Source organism: Anopheles funestus, chromosome 3RL (assembly GCF_943734845.2).
Source record: "Anopheles funestus chromosome 3RL, idAnoFuneDA-416_04, whole genome shotgun sequence".
Lineage (NCBI taxonomy): Eukaryota > Metazoa > Arthropoda > Insecta > Diptera > Culicidae > Anopheles > Anopheles funestus.
This window is the reverse complement of record NC_064599.1, coordinates 24,668,205-24,684,390: the sequence shown is the minus strand read 5'-3', so window position 1 is coordinate 24,684,390 and position 16,186 is coordinate 24,668,205. Positions and strand designations below refer to the sequence as shown.

At 41.0% G+C, this 16,186-nt stretch overlaps 3 protein-coding genes across 8 annotated transcripts in view; 2 read left to right on the top strand and 1 right to left on the bottom strand.

Annotated features, from left to right (window-relative positions):
• The window catches only part of LOC125772037 (bifunctional heparan sulfate N-deacetylase/N-sulfotransferase), a 670,071-nt gene that overhangs the window by 111,089 nt on the left and 542,796 nt on the right, over positions 1 to 16,186 (top strand). The window lies entirely within an intron of this gene.
• Positions 1 to 16,186, bottom strand: part of LOC125772065 (zwei Ig domain protein zig-8) — a 235,959-nt gene that overhangs the window by 182,718 nt on the left and 37,055 nt on the right. The window lies entirely within an intron of this gene.
• LOC125772063 (37 kDa salivary gland allergen Aed a 2-like) lies at positions 2,418 to 3,842 on the top strand. The gene is made up of 2 exons (XM_049443398.1): positions 2,418 to 3,397; positions 3,497 to 3,842. Exons 1-2 carry the CDS (start codon positions 2,690 to 2,692, stop codon positions 3,731 to 3,733), a joined length of 945 nt encoding a protein of 314 aa, XP_049299355.1. The 5' UTR covers positions 2,418 to 2,689; the 3' UTR covers positions 3,734 to 3,842.

Genomic DNA, 16,186 nt, shown 5'->3' with positions numbered 1-16,186 from the left:
TTTTCACCTTTCGCCCCGCATTCATGGCATTTTGGGACCACTCGAAGCCTACGCGAAGTGGAAGTTCGCTCACGAGGGAAGTTAAATGTAAATTTATTCTAATGACCACTCGCACACGGATGCTGCTGACCTTTCGCCAGCCTCCTTTCCATGATGTACGTTCCGATTTTAGGGCTGACCGCTTCTCAATGTGTGTACGCTCTCACCATAGCTAGTGGTCGAGACAGAAAAGTACAAAAGAAGGTAATAAAAGTAAAAGTCTACGGGTTTCGAGGGCCTAGAAATTATGTGTTTTTTCTACTTTTGTGTCCATCTTGCGTATCATTGCGTTTGCTTGCTGCGGAGGCCCAACTGATGGGGATCATTAGAAAAACGGACGAATACTCAGCAATCATCCAGGGATTCATTGGGGTTTTGCCTTGTCGTTAGCGGTTGTGTTTAATGGTTGGAAATTCTTCCCGCCCTTTTTTCGGAGCGTAAGGCGATGTCCCTGTGAGCTTTCGTGAGTGAAATACTAAATCCGTATCTAGTAGCTCAGCTATGAGCAATTTTTAATTATTAATTATAAATAGTACGATTTACCTTAATAAAATTATAGACCACCGTGTGGCGCGAGTTTCTTAAAATATATGTCAGAAACTCTCATTTACTAAACTGTCTATATTGGGTTTTAATTAAAATACTAAAAATATAATTTTTATGATAAATATGACGGCTTGATGATTCGCACATGCATAAAAAATAACTTCACATATTCGAACTTCCAAATCGAGGAAATGTTTGTACCACAATAACAACAAAAGTTTGAATAACTTTTTTAATGTATGATCACACTTTATCCTATCAACAATTCTATATTTGCATAGTTTTAATATCAGTTAAGTGAAAAAAGAAGAAAAGGCCGTTCTTAATATCATAGAGACTTATTAATTATTCTTTAACCGCAATCTTGTCTTGTTCTTTTTCTTTATGAATATTTGGCCACCAGTTTGACAATCGATCTGAGCCTGTATAAGTGGAGTACTATGGGGCATTCGAGAGACTTCCGTACACTAATAACAGTAAGCCTAAAAGTACGGCTATCGTAAAGGAAATACTGTGGCAGGGTTGTTATGGTGGGCAGAGCTCTATAAAACAATACAAGAGCTCAATCGGAGGCTCCTACTTTAAGGAGACGAGAACTCGTAGTAGTTGTAAGAATGGTTAAGATGATAAAGATTTATTTTTCTTTGAACGAAAAATATCGGCAGTAAGTAATGGCAATCGAAGATAAGATGCAATCGTTCTCAATAAAGCAGACATTAACAATAATCGTAAGGCGAATTCGATTTATTAGCATTATGGTTAAATGATGATCAATCTCGACTTTTAATTAAACGGTTCAATTTCATCCACTAAAGTCGTGCAAGAAAGATTCATTTCTCGAACATTCATCTACGTCTCCTCATCGACAGTGAATATAAAATCGGAACTTATCATCAGTACTCCACGCCACACTTAGTCACTTTCTCCGAACAAGACACAAATACGCTTCAGCGAACTGCACCAATGCAGCGACCACCGACAGTCCCGCAAGCAACACACGTCTATCGCCAACAATCATCTCATCAATCATCATGCCACATTTTCCAAACACATTTGTCCACCATATACTTTGCTGATGATGAACGACGCTACCGCAGAACCCGGGTTGGACCTTCGTACGCATGACATTTTATGCAAGCCGCTTTTCTCCGACGTTCAAAAACAAACGTCACAGAAATATTCAAATCCCACGTACGTGTTTGTGCTCGAAAGTGCATCACTTTCAGATTACCCACCGACTGATCTGTGCAGCATTGTGCTCAGCTTTCGGAGCGAATCGTCTCGTCGTTCGAGTTGAATTGGGGTTTGGTTTGAAAATTTAATGCCGTTTGCTGACGATTGGGTTCACAAAGTGTGTGTGAGCTCTAGTGGACTGGTGATGCCATTGATTTATATGTTTATGCAGTCTACTTTGTCCGCTTAGGCAGCGGTGGTCCCCAATACGAGCATCCCAATCATCATCATATACGATCGAGTCGACTGTTCACGAGCCGCATCGAAACGAGCTGTGGCAAGCAAAACAAACAGATTGTGTGTCTTTATCAGCAAGCAACGTCCAGGCAACGATTGGTGAGGGAACCCAGCAATGAAAAGAAAGTCTGGACACGGATGCAATCGCTGTTCGTGGCACCGGCATTTCCGTACCGGCATCAGTCAATCACGGAGTGGATTGTACATGGTACGTGAACGTTCTTCGGAACGGTATTTCAAGCTGAAGCAAGAGATGGAGAGAAAGAGTGAGAGCGAGAATGGACGAGAGCGCGCGTGTTTTATAGCAAAAGCAATAGAAAAAGGGGTTTTTGCTATTTATACCAGAGGAATCAGGGCATCCACCATTCGTCGTCTCGCAGACGCAAAGATTAGACTTAATCATTCACGGGAAGAAGGTAGTTCCATTGAATGGGACGAAAAGCGACGCAGCTTGTTATTATTCGCCGTAACCGTTCGTGCAGTAGGGGATCGATCCGATAAGCTGCCCGCGGGGGCTATCCCACGGGAGCATTAGGATGGTTTGCATTGGTCGGTTCGTTGGTCGTTACTGTCAGTCTCTTTCAGACCGTTCGAGTGATCAGATGCAATCGAAGTGCCGTACAGCATCGGTACGATGGTGACGTGCGCGTTAGATGGTGTTATTACCTACGGTTTGGCACTGTTGCTAGCGTCCGTGGTTGGTGGGAATCCGCTCGAAGCGGGTTGCCCACTGGTACGGTCTGCAACAGCTGCCACATCCGAATGGCAGCCGCGAACTCCGGAGCAAACGCTGTACGCGTACGTGCGCTGCCTGAACGATTCGTCCGCCAGCATTGAGATGAAAATCCGCTGGGTCATGTGGCAGCCGGATCAATCGCCCGAAAGCCAATGTTACGTCAAGTGCGTCAGTGAGGATCTCCGGCTGTACGATCCGGTTCGGCGTCAATTTGTGCCGGAACGGTTCGAGCAGCAGGCGCGTGCATTTCACGAGGATCCCAACACTGCCGATCTGCAGCAACTCTACGACGATGCGAACCGGTTGCTAGCGGGCGAACTGCCCGACAGTGAGTGTTCGACCGTGTTCGCGAAGTACGCACCATTCTACGCTGTACATCAGGAACACATACTGGACATCTTCCATGGTGACTTGCGGAAGATCTTGGTCACGTACAAACAGCTGGGACCGCACGTCAAACAGATCGGACAACACTTTATGGACTACTGCGAGAAGCGGTACGGATTTGTTTGGTCCGAGGAGGAACAACGGCACTGTCCCGATCGAACCGCAGTGGACTGTATACTGCATGGTTTCCGTTGGATCACCGAGGAGGGTACGGTGAATGTAAGTTTTTTCCGAACTCAACTGAACTCAACGTCAGCTAATTTGCTAGACTCAACCGTTTCTTAACATATAAACAATGGCCGTTTGCTCTTTGCACAGGTTGCGGAGATTGTGCGAGATTTCAGCGGATTTGGAGTAGCGGCTAACGAACTTGAGCGGTGTCAAGTGGCTGATGAACTCTATTGGTGTTTACGCGCTATCAGTGCAGACAAACTATCGGCCGTGATACGGCAGCGCAATGCACAAACCGCGTACTACTTCGATCAATCGTCCGTAGATGAACCGTGGAAGTCGGCGGTGGAGTTCGGTAATTCGCGTCTTAATCGTGCTTCCTGAAAAGGGTGAACGAAGCCCCCCCACGGCGAAGTTGTAGATAAGCTACAAGCAAATACTATTATAAACAGCTGTTTTCATCCACAATAAACTAAAGTGATCAGTAAACAAATCATTTAGTTTTTTTTGGTTTAATTTTTAAATTTATCCGAAATTGGTGAATTTATAGTTGTTTTCAAGGATTTGACAATTATTGGTTCTTATTACAATTAATTGTTAGGTTTTTCTGTATCATCTCTTTTTTCATAAAAAAATACAATTATTAGCTCTCGTTTATCTCGGGGTGCTATATGTGATAAACGACGCCAGTTCCACACGACAGGACTGAGGCTCAAATCTCATCCGGACTGTTGCCCCCGTATCCGGCTATGTGGTAAAATAAAGTCAAGTACGGCAGAATTTTTTCATTCATAGCTTAATTTTTGTATAAAAAATGCCAATTATTTCTGGCTTTGAGGAATAACATTTTGGGCGATGTGTCACTTAACTCCTCTTACTTTTTTCAATGTTCCTCTCCAATAAGGTCGTCCCTAATTGTTCTAGCTAACCAGGAAAACCATAAAAAAGTACGTAAAAAAAATTATTACTGACACCCACGGCTCATTAAGAATCAGTTGAAGAGTTTACTCATTAATGTGAATCATTCGGAGTTAATTTACCTTCATGAGTTACCTTTCCCATCTCTAATTGATAGCATTGGACTGCAAAGACAAGTTTAAATAAAATTGTTTTGTATAGCATCTTTTAAATTTTCTTTCTTCTGTGCCACTTGAAATATTTATATAAAACTAGCTTACCCGGCAAACCTAGCTTTGCCCTAAAACATGCCTTTTGTAATTAAAGCCAACATTTTGATAGTTCAATCTTGATTCTTGTGGTATTATTAGAGCGTCGATTAGAGAATATCGTTGATTATTCGAAAATTCTGAAATTATTGCCATTCTTAATCCAAATGATATTCCCAATCAAAGCAATTTTCTTCTTCTTCTTCTTCTTTTGTGTCTCTCCTTCTTTTCTGCTACTTCAAGATGCATTTCTGACTTTCCTTGTCGATTGAGATTTAACACCAGGTCCTTCCGTAGAAGCCACCGATTCCACATGTACCACCGAGCCGCAAATCACTAAATAGTATTTTTTAATTGTTCACACATTTGCTTTTTATTTATTTATCACTCACTTTACGCTTTAATGAATAAAATTGCACAAATAAATCGTCTTGTGTACCAACTTTGATTGATTTTATTGTAAGAACCCTTTTGTTTCAGTAGTGTTCAACATTATTCGTGTTGAAAACATGGCTATGCCTACTTGATAACTCCCGTATGAAAATCAGAAAAGAACTCATAATATTGGCCAGAGGCCACCTAGCGAAACGAACTATAGCGCTAAACCTATTCTCATACCTAACGAACGTTCAGCGAAAATTTCATACAAATCGGTTCAGCCGTTTAAGAGGAGTTTGCACACTAACACCGCGACACGAGAATTTTATATATATAGATATCAAAACTACGTAACATTTGACGATTGATGAAGATTTTGAGAGTCGACTATTGATTTCAATGACTTCTAATCACACATCTATATACAAATTCTACTCGTGCAGTAACGCAGCGTTACTGCAGTGTTGGCATACCGGTTTTTCTATGCCAGTGTTGTAAAACTATAATTTGCCCAATATGAAAGCTCAATCAACAAACCCTGCATGATCACTAGGATTGGTTTCGTTTTTTGATTGTTGTACAAATCTAAACCTACTTCGACTTATCGAAATGTTAATCGATACGATCAAATGCTCAAAACGATGGTTTACGGTAGGACGATGCTAAATATTCCTTAGTAGGCTGGCTTAACAAATGGTAAAATTGGTGCGGTTTCCAGAGTGTGTTGGCCAAGTGAAAATAAGCAAAAGTTCAAGAAAGCAAAATTAACTACATTTTAACAGCAGAATATTAGTTTGAAGCAATTCAACGAAGATTTGTTATTTTTAATTGCTGAGCGAGAATTGCTGAATGGTAGCGGCGCGGATTTGTACACCACAGAACGGGCGATCAAATCCCTTCCGGGCTAAACCTCCGTACGCAGGAAAGACTGTCTCGCTACGGGTTAATAAAGCCAAGGAAAGTTAGCAATGGCTGGCCAAGACCTCTTCAAATTGTAGTGAATTTAAAAAAAGAAGAAGAGTAAATGGTGTTGCCATCCAGGAGAAAAGGAATAGCTGGTGAAGATGGTGATAATATTACCAGGACCGGGCAACCTGCAAGTTTTGTAAAACAGTGAAAACATCCATTAATATACTGCGTTAAACTGATCTGATTTGCTGTCGGTAAGGGGTAAGGAATTTTTGAATTTACTTAGACATTTCATTCAACATTTTACTATTTTTAATGGTTGTAGAAAACGGAATACATGTTATGCGCTCCGAAAATATTTCTTTTCCGTGGTCGATCTTACAATGGCACATCATGAAACCAAAACTGGAGAGACCCGATGTGCATCTTAAACGGAATTTTCTAAGCCTTCCATGAACCTCTTCAATGTTTGGATTTTCTCTATTTCGGCGATTGTAGCAGAACTATTGTAAAGAAATTCTGACGGAGCCAAGATAGTAAATTTAACATTTCAGATGGTTGAAAAGAAGTAATTAAAAACCACGATGGCCGGGCTGACATTGGCCTTGACCAACTTTGAAATCCTCAAAACGAACGAATAATTCTCAAATCGGATATTAGGAGCTCGCGGTGAAGGGTAAGGAATCATTCGATTTGATGAAAAATTGTTTCACAGGTTATTTTTCCTTTTGGTTGTAGCAGATGAAATTCACCTAATGTTCAAAGCAAATTGGCATGTTCAGTCTGTAAGCCTGGATTTCACTGTAAGTAGCGTAGTATCGCCAACGTAAGCCGTAATTACATCAGAACATTTTACATTTTTGGACGAAAATTCCTTAGAACATACCTCGGCATTACGTAAATTTGTTGTATAGCCATGTAACCGGGCCTATTAACTAGTTGATGTTAAACAACACAAAATGTATTTTGGTATTATCCACAAGCACTACTTCGAATAATAATTCCATAAAAACTTTTAAAAAATACCTGCCCGACTTACTATCAGCTCTTTTGCCAGATGGAGTTTAAACTTTTTCTTCTATTGCTTTTTTACTATCGTTGATTTCCCCCTAGTAAAAACTTTTGCAATCTGTTCCATCGACCAATAATTTCTCGCCCGTATGGTGCATGATTCACAGGCGCTCGACATTCGATACTGCACCGATCGCAGCGAAACACTTGAGCCTGAGTTGCCTCCTAAAAGCGTTGTAAAGACATCCGGTATCATGGAATGGCACGCAAAAAACCCGGGCTAGCACCCCGCAATCGATCAAGCTTTCGTGTACGCTGGGTGCAATGCGCAACAAACCACGTGGTGCACGTGGGAAAGAAATCGTACAACCAAGCCGGGCTATATATAAAACCGAACCGTATGGGGCATATTTATTGCAGGCATGAACTTGGCATGCACTCTGCCGCCAGAGTATGGTCTTAATTTCGGGTGGTGTGTGTGTGTGTGTTTGGTTCGAATTTTCGAAATAATTTTCTTTCTTAAGCTACGGCAAAGAGGCACCCGTAATTAATTGCCCCTTTGTGAATGAGGGGGAAAGGTGAACCGTTTCTTACGACCATCATGATTTTCACCTGGAAAAGAGAAAAGAGCCGTTTGTAGCAGTGAAATGAGCACGTTGGGAATTTCCAAACACTCGAAGGTGGCACACGTTCATTCATCAGGTTCATTTATGGGGCAAGCAAAGCCCAAATGGAACGAAGTTTCAAGCATGGGTTCACCTTGTGCCATATGCTTTGTGTCTTTTCGAAATATCAGTTTAACTTTGAAAGTTTAATATCAAACTGCCACGTGTGTTGTACGTAGCGAGACGGTTCACCTTTAGAACGAAATGGTTTTCATCAATATTTTAAAGTTAGTTATAAATTAAAAAAAAAAAAAGTTTATCAAAATTGTTTCATTTGTTGTTTCAGTTCCTTGAAAATTGTTTCAGTTCCAAAAAAATTTATCTCAAAAATAAGAAACAGAACAAATGACACAATCAACAATTCATGCTTTTAACTAACTTTTTCCCTCACAACACATGCTCGCAAAAAAGGAATGCATCGTGGAAGCATTAGAAAATTCATTAATAAATCAAACCAACTTATGACCAGTACGCGCTAAGGGTTTTTGAAAAGTTATACCTCACAAAACCATATCAAACATCAAGCACAAACACACTAGCAGCAGAAATGGCTACCAGAACCATGTCCATGGCCACCCGACGACGCAAGCACCAGACAGAATTCGTGCTCAATTTCGCCCGACAGCGATATAATTGTCACTCAATCCGAAAATTTTCCAATTAAAGTTTGCTCATCGTGCAAAACCCGGCGAGTTGTTGCAATATGGAACGGTTACGGTACTGGATTTATGGAACGCCTTCCCCCACCCGGAATGGACAGCACAGGGATGGAGATGTGTTTTGATTCCGAACGCCCCGTGTACATCAAGACTTGCGCACAGCAAAACACCTTCGACCGCCTGTGTACGCTAATTAAAAACTCAACTTTAATGATAAAAGTTTTAATTTTATTGTGCCTTACAAACTGTCGGGAGTACTGTATGTGCCCGTGCCGGGTCGGTTTTCTGTCTGGCATAGCTCACCGGACGGTACACAGTTTATGATTGCGAACAGTAAAAAAAAAAGTTCCAAATCGGCAGGATTATTTTTCCATTTGATATCGTTTTTGTGTGGTTAATCGCTTTCTTCGGGAATTCTTCAATCCCAGAAGTAAATCGAGAATTTTTGGGGGAGGAAAACAAAACTTTCCAGTGGTTTGTTTTGCAGAAGTTACATTTTAATTGGGTACTTTCGAGCATAAAAAAGTTTAACCATGTGTAAGCTTGCCTGCAAATCAATTACTTACTTTCATTACATTCCATTAGGATGGCCCATATGTGGCCATATAACAAGAAGACAAAATGTAATGCCTCAAAACACATACCAAATCCATAAATATTAGACATCCACCTAAATCCTTATCCAAACTGTACTCGGGGTTGATCCCTTATCGTACCACACACTAAGGCCGGGTCGGGTGATAAATGTTACATCTACGCTCAAACGCCCATTTTGTGGGTTGGATGAGCATGAGGTTTTTTGTAATTAACGCAAAGGCAATGTTTTGCTAAGCCATCCACAAAAGCAATGCGAAACCGAACACAAACGTACATACACACACAGAGAGGTCATTAACGGATGTGCTAATGATTTTGCATTTCAATTACTACGTTACCTGATCGAAATGGTGAGATAGAGTGCTACAACTAGTGTGTAGCTTGCTACAGCCATCATCAGCCCAGTGTACCGAGTGTGGTCGATAGGTTCGAAATCAAACCACTGCGACTATAAATTCGCATAATCCTTCAACATGTCACACCGGTCGAACATGGAACTGTGAGGTGATTCCGCTTAAGCTGACACTCCCATACAATGCTCGTATCTAAATCCTAGTCATGCACAATTTTCATTTCCCCCCGCGTATCAACCCGCTTGCATGGGGTGGGGTAACGATTGGAAAGCGGGAGGGAAAATGAAGGGCCCCAAATGAAAAAGCCGAAAATGTGGAAACTGATTCAAATAATTTTTGGTCTATTATAAATCCATAATATGGTCATAAATCCTGCCGTGAACAGAAACCTCACCAGTGTTTTGAACCTTTCCGCATGCTAAAACATGCTCCAAAATGCAAAAAGGGTCTTTGTGGTCAGCCGTTAGAAATACTGCTCCAGTTCGTGTTTTGATACAGCTCGAGGCTCATAAGGGAGAGTGTGAGAAGAAAAAAAGCAGAACAGAAAAAAAAAACTGGGACCACATCCAACTGCTGACCAAATGCTACACTCATTAAGCACTCAGCCGGGCTCATCGGTCCATTTGCTGTTCGCCAATATATTATTCGCTGTCTGACTCTCTCTTTTTCTTCTTTTCTTTTGCTCTTTAGCACTACAGTTTAGGTTTCCTGCAGGGAGGGTTTTGACGACCGGCACTACAAGCTTCCAGGAAATACCCTGGTTCGATCTCCATTTTAAACTACCACGTTTCGGTTCCTCCAATTAGATGCCCTAAGCATCCCCACCAAACTGTCCGAACGTTGCGAATTGCAGTCCCATGCTAAAAGTTTATATACGGTGAAGTTTTGGTGAAGCACACACTGGATGAGCTTTCTTCCAACCTTTGGAAGCCAACATGGGGTGCTGGAAGCTTTTCCATTTCCCAACGCCGCACTGTCATACCTTACCACGATGCCGCTTTCCACCTTTCCGGGAAAATGAATTTTATGTTCAAAAATAAATGCTGCTACATACGATGAATTATGCTTTTTCGACTAAATTGGTTTTCCTAGTTTTTGGATTTATGAGCGAACCACCAGTCACAACTGCCACTGGGGTATGGTAATTGGTTGATAGCACACAACTCAACCGGGATGGGAACTAGCTGGTAGACACCCCATTTCCCATGTGGCATCTCGGCACCTTTACTTACTGGTTAGTAAGTTTTTTTGGCCTTAAACAGTGTCCCCAAATCCTCATTTTGAGAGCACTTTTTTAAAAACAGCAAGGGGAAAAAACCGAGCACAACATAATGGCTTTATGCGGTTAAAACACTTTTGATCATCACATGCTTTATCGTACCGGGGATCTTTTAACACGCAGCAACGAGATAGTGGAGATGTGTGTTTTTTCTTGCTTCACTACAAAAGAAATACAAAGCATCCTGGAAGCTTGGGTAGAAAATTGTTCAAGTACGCCTGAAGCTTCCAACAGAGCATTATTAGTACGTTGGTCATGAACTGGTTGTACTATAATTTACTTTATCGATGTCCCTGAGATAATCGACTGCCGCAAAAGGGATTATGGGATAGCAGGGATTTTTTCTACCATGCCTTTCTACTGCCACCGAAGAAGTAGTATTTGCAAAAAAGTAAGTCAATGTCACCCCGGTCCAAGGGTTGGAATGTTTGCTGAGGCAACTGCTGGCACTGGGTAGACGTGCTGGGAATATGGAATTCATCTGCAACTATTTGCTTGATTTTTTCCCTCTCCTTTTCGATGCAATACGAAGTAAAAATGGAGAGAAAGAATATAAAGGAGGTAAAAAAAAATATATATATATATATACGGTAGATCAGAATTCCATTTCGCAAGTGAACGGAAAACCCGAAACGATAGCTGCCATTATAGTGGTAGCATTTAATCGAATAATGGTATTCACAGGGGTGAAAAAAGTGTTTAGATGGAATGTGTTGCGCTGGGAGAGGGAGTGCCTTCAGTAAGGTGAGGGAAAATACAAATATGCTCGTGTGGGGATGGTGCTGATGATATGATTTGCACTCTTTAATGTCCTTGTTAATTGAGTGACAATTGTATTTTGCAGGTGAAGGCAATTTTGTTTCATAATAGCCTATGCATAAAAAAATTGTTTGATATAGGTGATTTTTCATAAGAATTATTTGCCTTCTAGAAAATAAGGACAGCCATTCCTTCGTAAAATAATAAAAAATACATAAGCTTCCTTTTGCCAGCTTATTCAATTACGCTTTTTCTCGTATAGCTATCCTATAGCGAACAAACAACATTTAATTACTTTATTAGTAATTTCGTAGCGCTCATTACCGAAACCTCTTGAAGCACTTCGTCTGTACTGGATTTAGGAATAATGGCGATTATATTATCTGAAGTATCTCCAAATGAAGATCGAGATAAATTTTCCTGGAAGTCGGAGCAAATGATTTCGAATGGTGTATCCCTACTTGGACATTATTGAGAATTGTTATGCGAATATTTGAGCCTGGCAACATTTCATTTGAACTGCAGGAAATCGGAACTGTTGGTGCAGATGAAATATTTCTTTCCCACGAAATGCGGCCATGAGGATATAATGAGAAACTTATCCATGGTGATGACAACACTTACGAGAAACAGAAGCGCCACAACAGGTGTGAGGCTATGTAATCTAAGTACATCACTTGAAAGATAAACATAGACTACTGTAACAACATCCTCAACGAAGGTTCTTCAATGATTGACAATCCATGAAAAGTACTATGTCCTGTTCTTCAGAAATTGTGAAGATTTAGGATATAGTGTCAAAATGTTTTCCAGCAGTTGTTGATTAATCTGTTGGACTACACCTGGTATCTATAATCATGACAAGAAAGCACTGGAGGAGATGGATTGGTTGAACATAAATGATTTGCCAAAGACCATCAATGCTCTTTATGGTTCTCAGATGTGATCATTAAAACTTTTATGGTCAAACTTCAAACGGAGAAACGGAGAAATTGAATTATTTTGAAGCCTAAAAGGAGAATTTTTGCGTAGGTATCTGCCAGATGGTGCATTGGAGGTCCAGCAGGGTGTCGTTGCAATTTCTCGAAGTAAAAAAACATTTCGATTTAACCAAAACTTGCCTCTTTCAAACATCTGTATCCGTTTTGCAATGTAACACATTTAACTTTGCTTCATGAGAAATTTATACTATTCAATCATTTTTATCTGATATTTTATGAAAATTGCGTGAAAAAACATATTTGCAGAATGTTCAAATAAAACTAATCAAACTAATTAAACAATTCCAGTAAATTTAGTATTAAATCCAAAGTGTCTTTCAAAACAAGTTTTCGAACATTTCAAACACAAACAGCAAACACCCTCCAGACAGCAATCAAACACACGCCCTGCAGCCATGCTGAGTGAAAAACAAAATTTTCCAAAATGGCAAAAAAGTAGCATCAACCTGTCCCTTATTCTGGAAAGTGGATAAGCACCATCATATCATTCACGCCAGCAGAGTTGTTGCTGCTGCAGCTGCCAAAGTATAATAATTTAAAAAATCAACAGCATAACAGCCACCCGCTGAAAGACTTTCGGATTTTTCACTCCATATTTTTAACTCCTAAACAACATGAGAAGCAGCAAAAAACAAAAACAACGTCCATTTTCTGTTAGCAGTTGCTGTTGCATTGCACATTTCGCCAAACACACGACCAGTTTTTGTAGCTGGCTGTGTATGTGTGCGGATTTTTCCCGGCATTTGTTTTTCTTTCCACCGTCTGTGAAGCTTACTGGCAGGATAGTTTGTCATGGTGCTACAATGAAGTAGTTATGATAAACAGTCTGTATGGGTTTTTGGGGAAAAAATTTCTACCGGTACACCCGGTGCCGGAAGTTGGTACAGTTGCTGTGCCGGAAAATGGGACAGAGACGGATGAAAAAAAAAATCCGAAACGAACCAACAACAACAAAAAAGCTTCGGAAAACATTCACCGTAGATACGGTTCGTTGGCTGCTAGTTTGTTCTCTTTTTTCCCCGTTCCTACCAGCCACACTTGCTTACTGGCTTGACTCGTTACGCTGCAGGTTTCCATTAAACTGGCTGCATGCATAAATGCATAAACGCTTCTGGTTCACTGCCAAAAAGCCTTTAAACTAACAAATTTTATGGCGCACACCCCTTTCTTCATTGGTTGTTTCTCCCACAACCCCTTTTTTGCCGTGCTCGTGGCGAAAGCATCCGCAAACTTCCAACGACCTGGGAATGAATGTTAAAGTGAAATAAAAGTGAGCATGATTTGGGATTTAGCTTCGGTGCAGGTGAGTAAGTAAGTCGCACAAGGGAACCTGAAGCACAACACAAAATACAGAAATAATATTCCTTGCGATGGAAAGTCACCTCGTGCCATGCTGGTGCTGGTGCTGCTCTGCTTCAAACAAGGTAAGCCAGCCCTTCTTAACAGGCACCTCATCGTCGCTCGTTACATTCGCTGCTCAGCAGACAGTGAAGCAGATGAAGAGCCCAGAACGCTACATAATCGTCTTTGGCGATGGTCCACTGGAGCACCGAGTCGAGCGAAGTAGTTTAAAATATTTGGCCACCGTTTGGCCAGGTACAGCAGCGACAGGCAACGGGCGCTACCGAAATTCTCGACGGAATGGTTTATTTATTCATTCGCTTATTCGTCCCACTTCGGCTAAGATGGGCGGACGACGTGGCGAAGGCACTAAATGTGTTTTCACTACCGTTGAGTTGTTCCGTGCTTTCGCCGGTTTCGGTGTACACGGTGACTGGTAAGCTGGTTTTCACTTCCATCAATAATTGATGCACGATTGTTTCGTGAAGGTATTTTGTAGGCGGACGGCGGTAACTAATGCCGTAATCCTCGGACACGATGTCAAGGTCAAAGTGAGGAATAAAATTCAAGGTGTTGGGAAAGGAGGCAAGTCTTTTTTTTGTTAAGGAGGATAACGTGGTTGTTCGTGCGTAACGAAATGCGCAAAATAAATGCAAGCGAGGGCAGCGAGGGCAAGATTTGGCGAACTGAGCTGGTATTCATTAATGCAAAACGGTAAGATGTTTTGGTACTAGGTTGGTTGCTTTGAAAAGCACATGATTGAAACTTTTTAATTTAATATTATGAAACAACAAAAAAATCTTTATAAAATAGTGGAAGCGAAATTCGATAAAAAAGGTGTCAAATATTTGATTAAACTATAGCTTTTATATAAACATATTTGGCTTTTGTTTAATTTACTAACACAATAATGTTCCAAAATGTAAAATGTCGATTATCCGTCAAACATCGAACCAGTTTAACGTAGATCGATTTCTACGAAAAACCAATTGGGTAGTGAGTGGTGAGATGAGGACATTCCCGCCTTTGTAAGAACGTAAAAAAAGTTTAGTAGGTTAGAATTTTCCCACATGACCTTAGAGGTCGTGAAGCTTATAAAATGTTTATTTATTGTATTATTTTTTTAAGATACGCGGTTTATCCGTCCGTCGATTATTCAGGATGATGATAACAAACGATAATAAAAGAAGCTTAATTTTTTTCAACCAGGGTTCACGAACATCATCTACGAACTACTGATGATACATTTGTCTACTAATTGAAAATAAGAGCAAACAGGAGTATGAAGTGGTTTTATTAATATCTAAAGAGTCTTGTGCTCCAAGCCGCAGTGTTATTTTTCCTTTGATAATAATTTAATTTGCACAAAACATTTTTTGTTTGTCTAATATAAACCCATAATCTGCCTTTTAGCAAACAAAATGGAGAGGAAAAAATAAACCGCCCGCTTCTCATCCACCGATAACAAAGTTCGTATACTTTTAACTCTTACACTACGCTTGCAACACAATCACTCAACACCCTTTTATCATTTACGTTACCGTATCTCATCATGACGATCATCACGAGGAACTTCTAGGCTCCCTGTTTTTACACCCGCCTCAACGCTTTACTTGGCATTGTGGCAAATGCATCGATGCACCACCCAACTTGTACTGTTCCACACGTTTGCGTGCCGAATGCAACCATTAAACTTCCAAAACGAATGGCGGACGCTGGCTGCAAATGATAGTGGATGCTGCAAAACGGCTGCAAAACCGTTGTTGGCACACATACAAAGCGCATCAGGCCACACACCAACATGAAAGCGAAGAGTTTGAGGCAAAAATTATGGCTTTTTATTGAAGTTGTCTTCGTACCAAATACCAGCACGTGCACACAAAAGCTTACGAAGCACACGTACAACGCACACACACACACGTGCCAAGTTGGGCACACACGTAGACATGGCCACATGCCACCATTTTATACTGCAGTCGGTTGCACTTTCTGACCTTAGCGGCGTCGAGAATTGGAGCTTACGCTTCTGCCCAAAATGCAGGCCTCGGTCTCCTTTCGGTGCACAATTTTATGGTGGAGAAAATCGTCCACATCCGTTCCCAAAATATAATCAAAAGAAAAGAGACAAAAAAGGCACATAATCGGGAACCTTCTCTCTTTCTCCCTCTCATCATGCACTTCTAATGTCTAATGCATCCATCTCCGTGTACTGTGTGTTGTGCCTTTGTGCCCATCCCAACGTTGATCGTTGTCTCGTGCACACAGTTCGACAAAGAGAAAAAGGATCCGAACCACACGTGTTTCTGGGTGTTCTATAACATAGTGTGCTCCCTTTCTTTTTTTCATTCTTTTTCCGAATTTTCCCCGTAAAACAGCTACAGCGGGACAAGCGCGTTTTTATCGTCCGCAATAACTGCAATTTCGATGATTTAACATTTTTCCCTTTTATTTATCTGCCGAATATTATGGCAATCGAGATAAAACTTCGCATTGCACATGGCTGGGCGATGGTTGGGCAAGAGGACGCAGGCGAGATGGTAGGATTTATTTTTCCTTTCTCATTTTATAGATTTCGTCCAGCTCTTTGTCGTTGGATTTGGGGTGGAGGGGTGGTTCGTATTTAGAGAAAATACCATGTGTATGTGTGTGTGTTTTTTTTTATTTCCTTCAGTTCCAGCTGTTGCCTTTTTGGGGTGCTCGTGAGAACGCTTGCCCTTCC

Bases quoted from the DNA above. Each gene is read 5' to 3' on its own strand.
- LOC125772063 (XM_049443398.1), top strand. From the start codon at position 2,690: ATGGTGACGTGCGCGTTAGATGGTGTTATTACCTACGGTTTGGCACTG. The intron at 3,398-3,496 runs GTAAGTTTTTTC...CTCTTTGCACAG, and splicing joins CCGAGGAGGGTACGGTGAAT to GTTGCGGAGATTGTGCGAGA.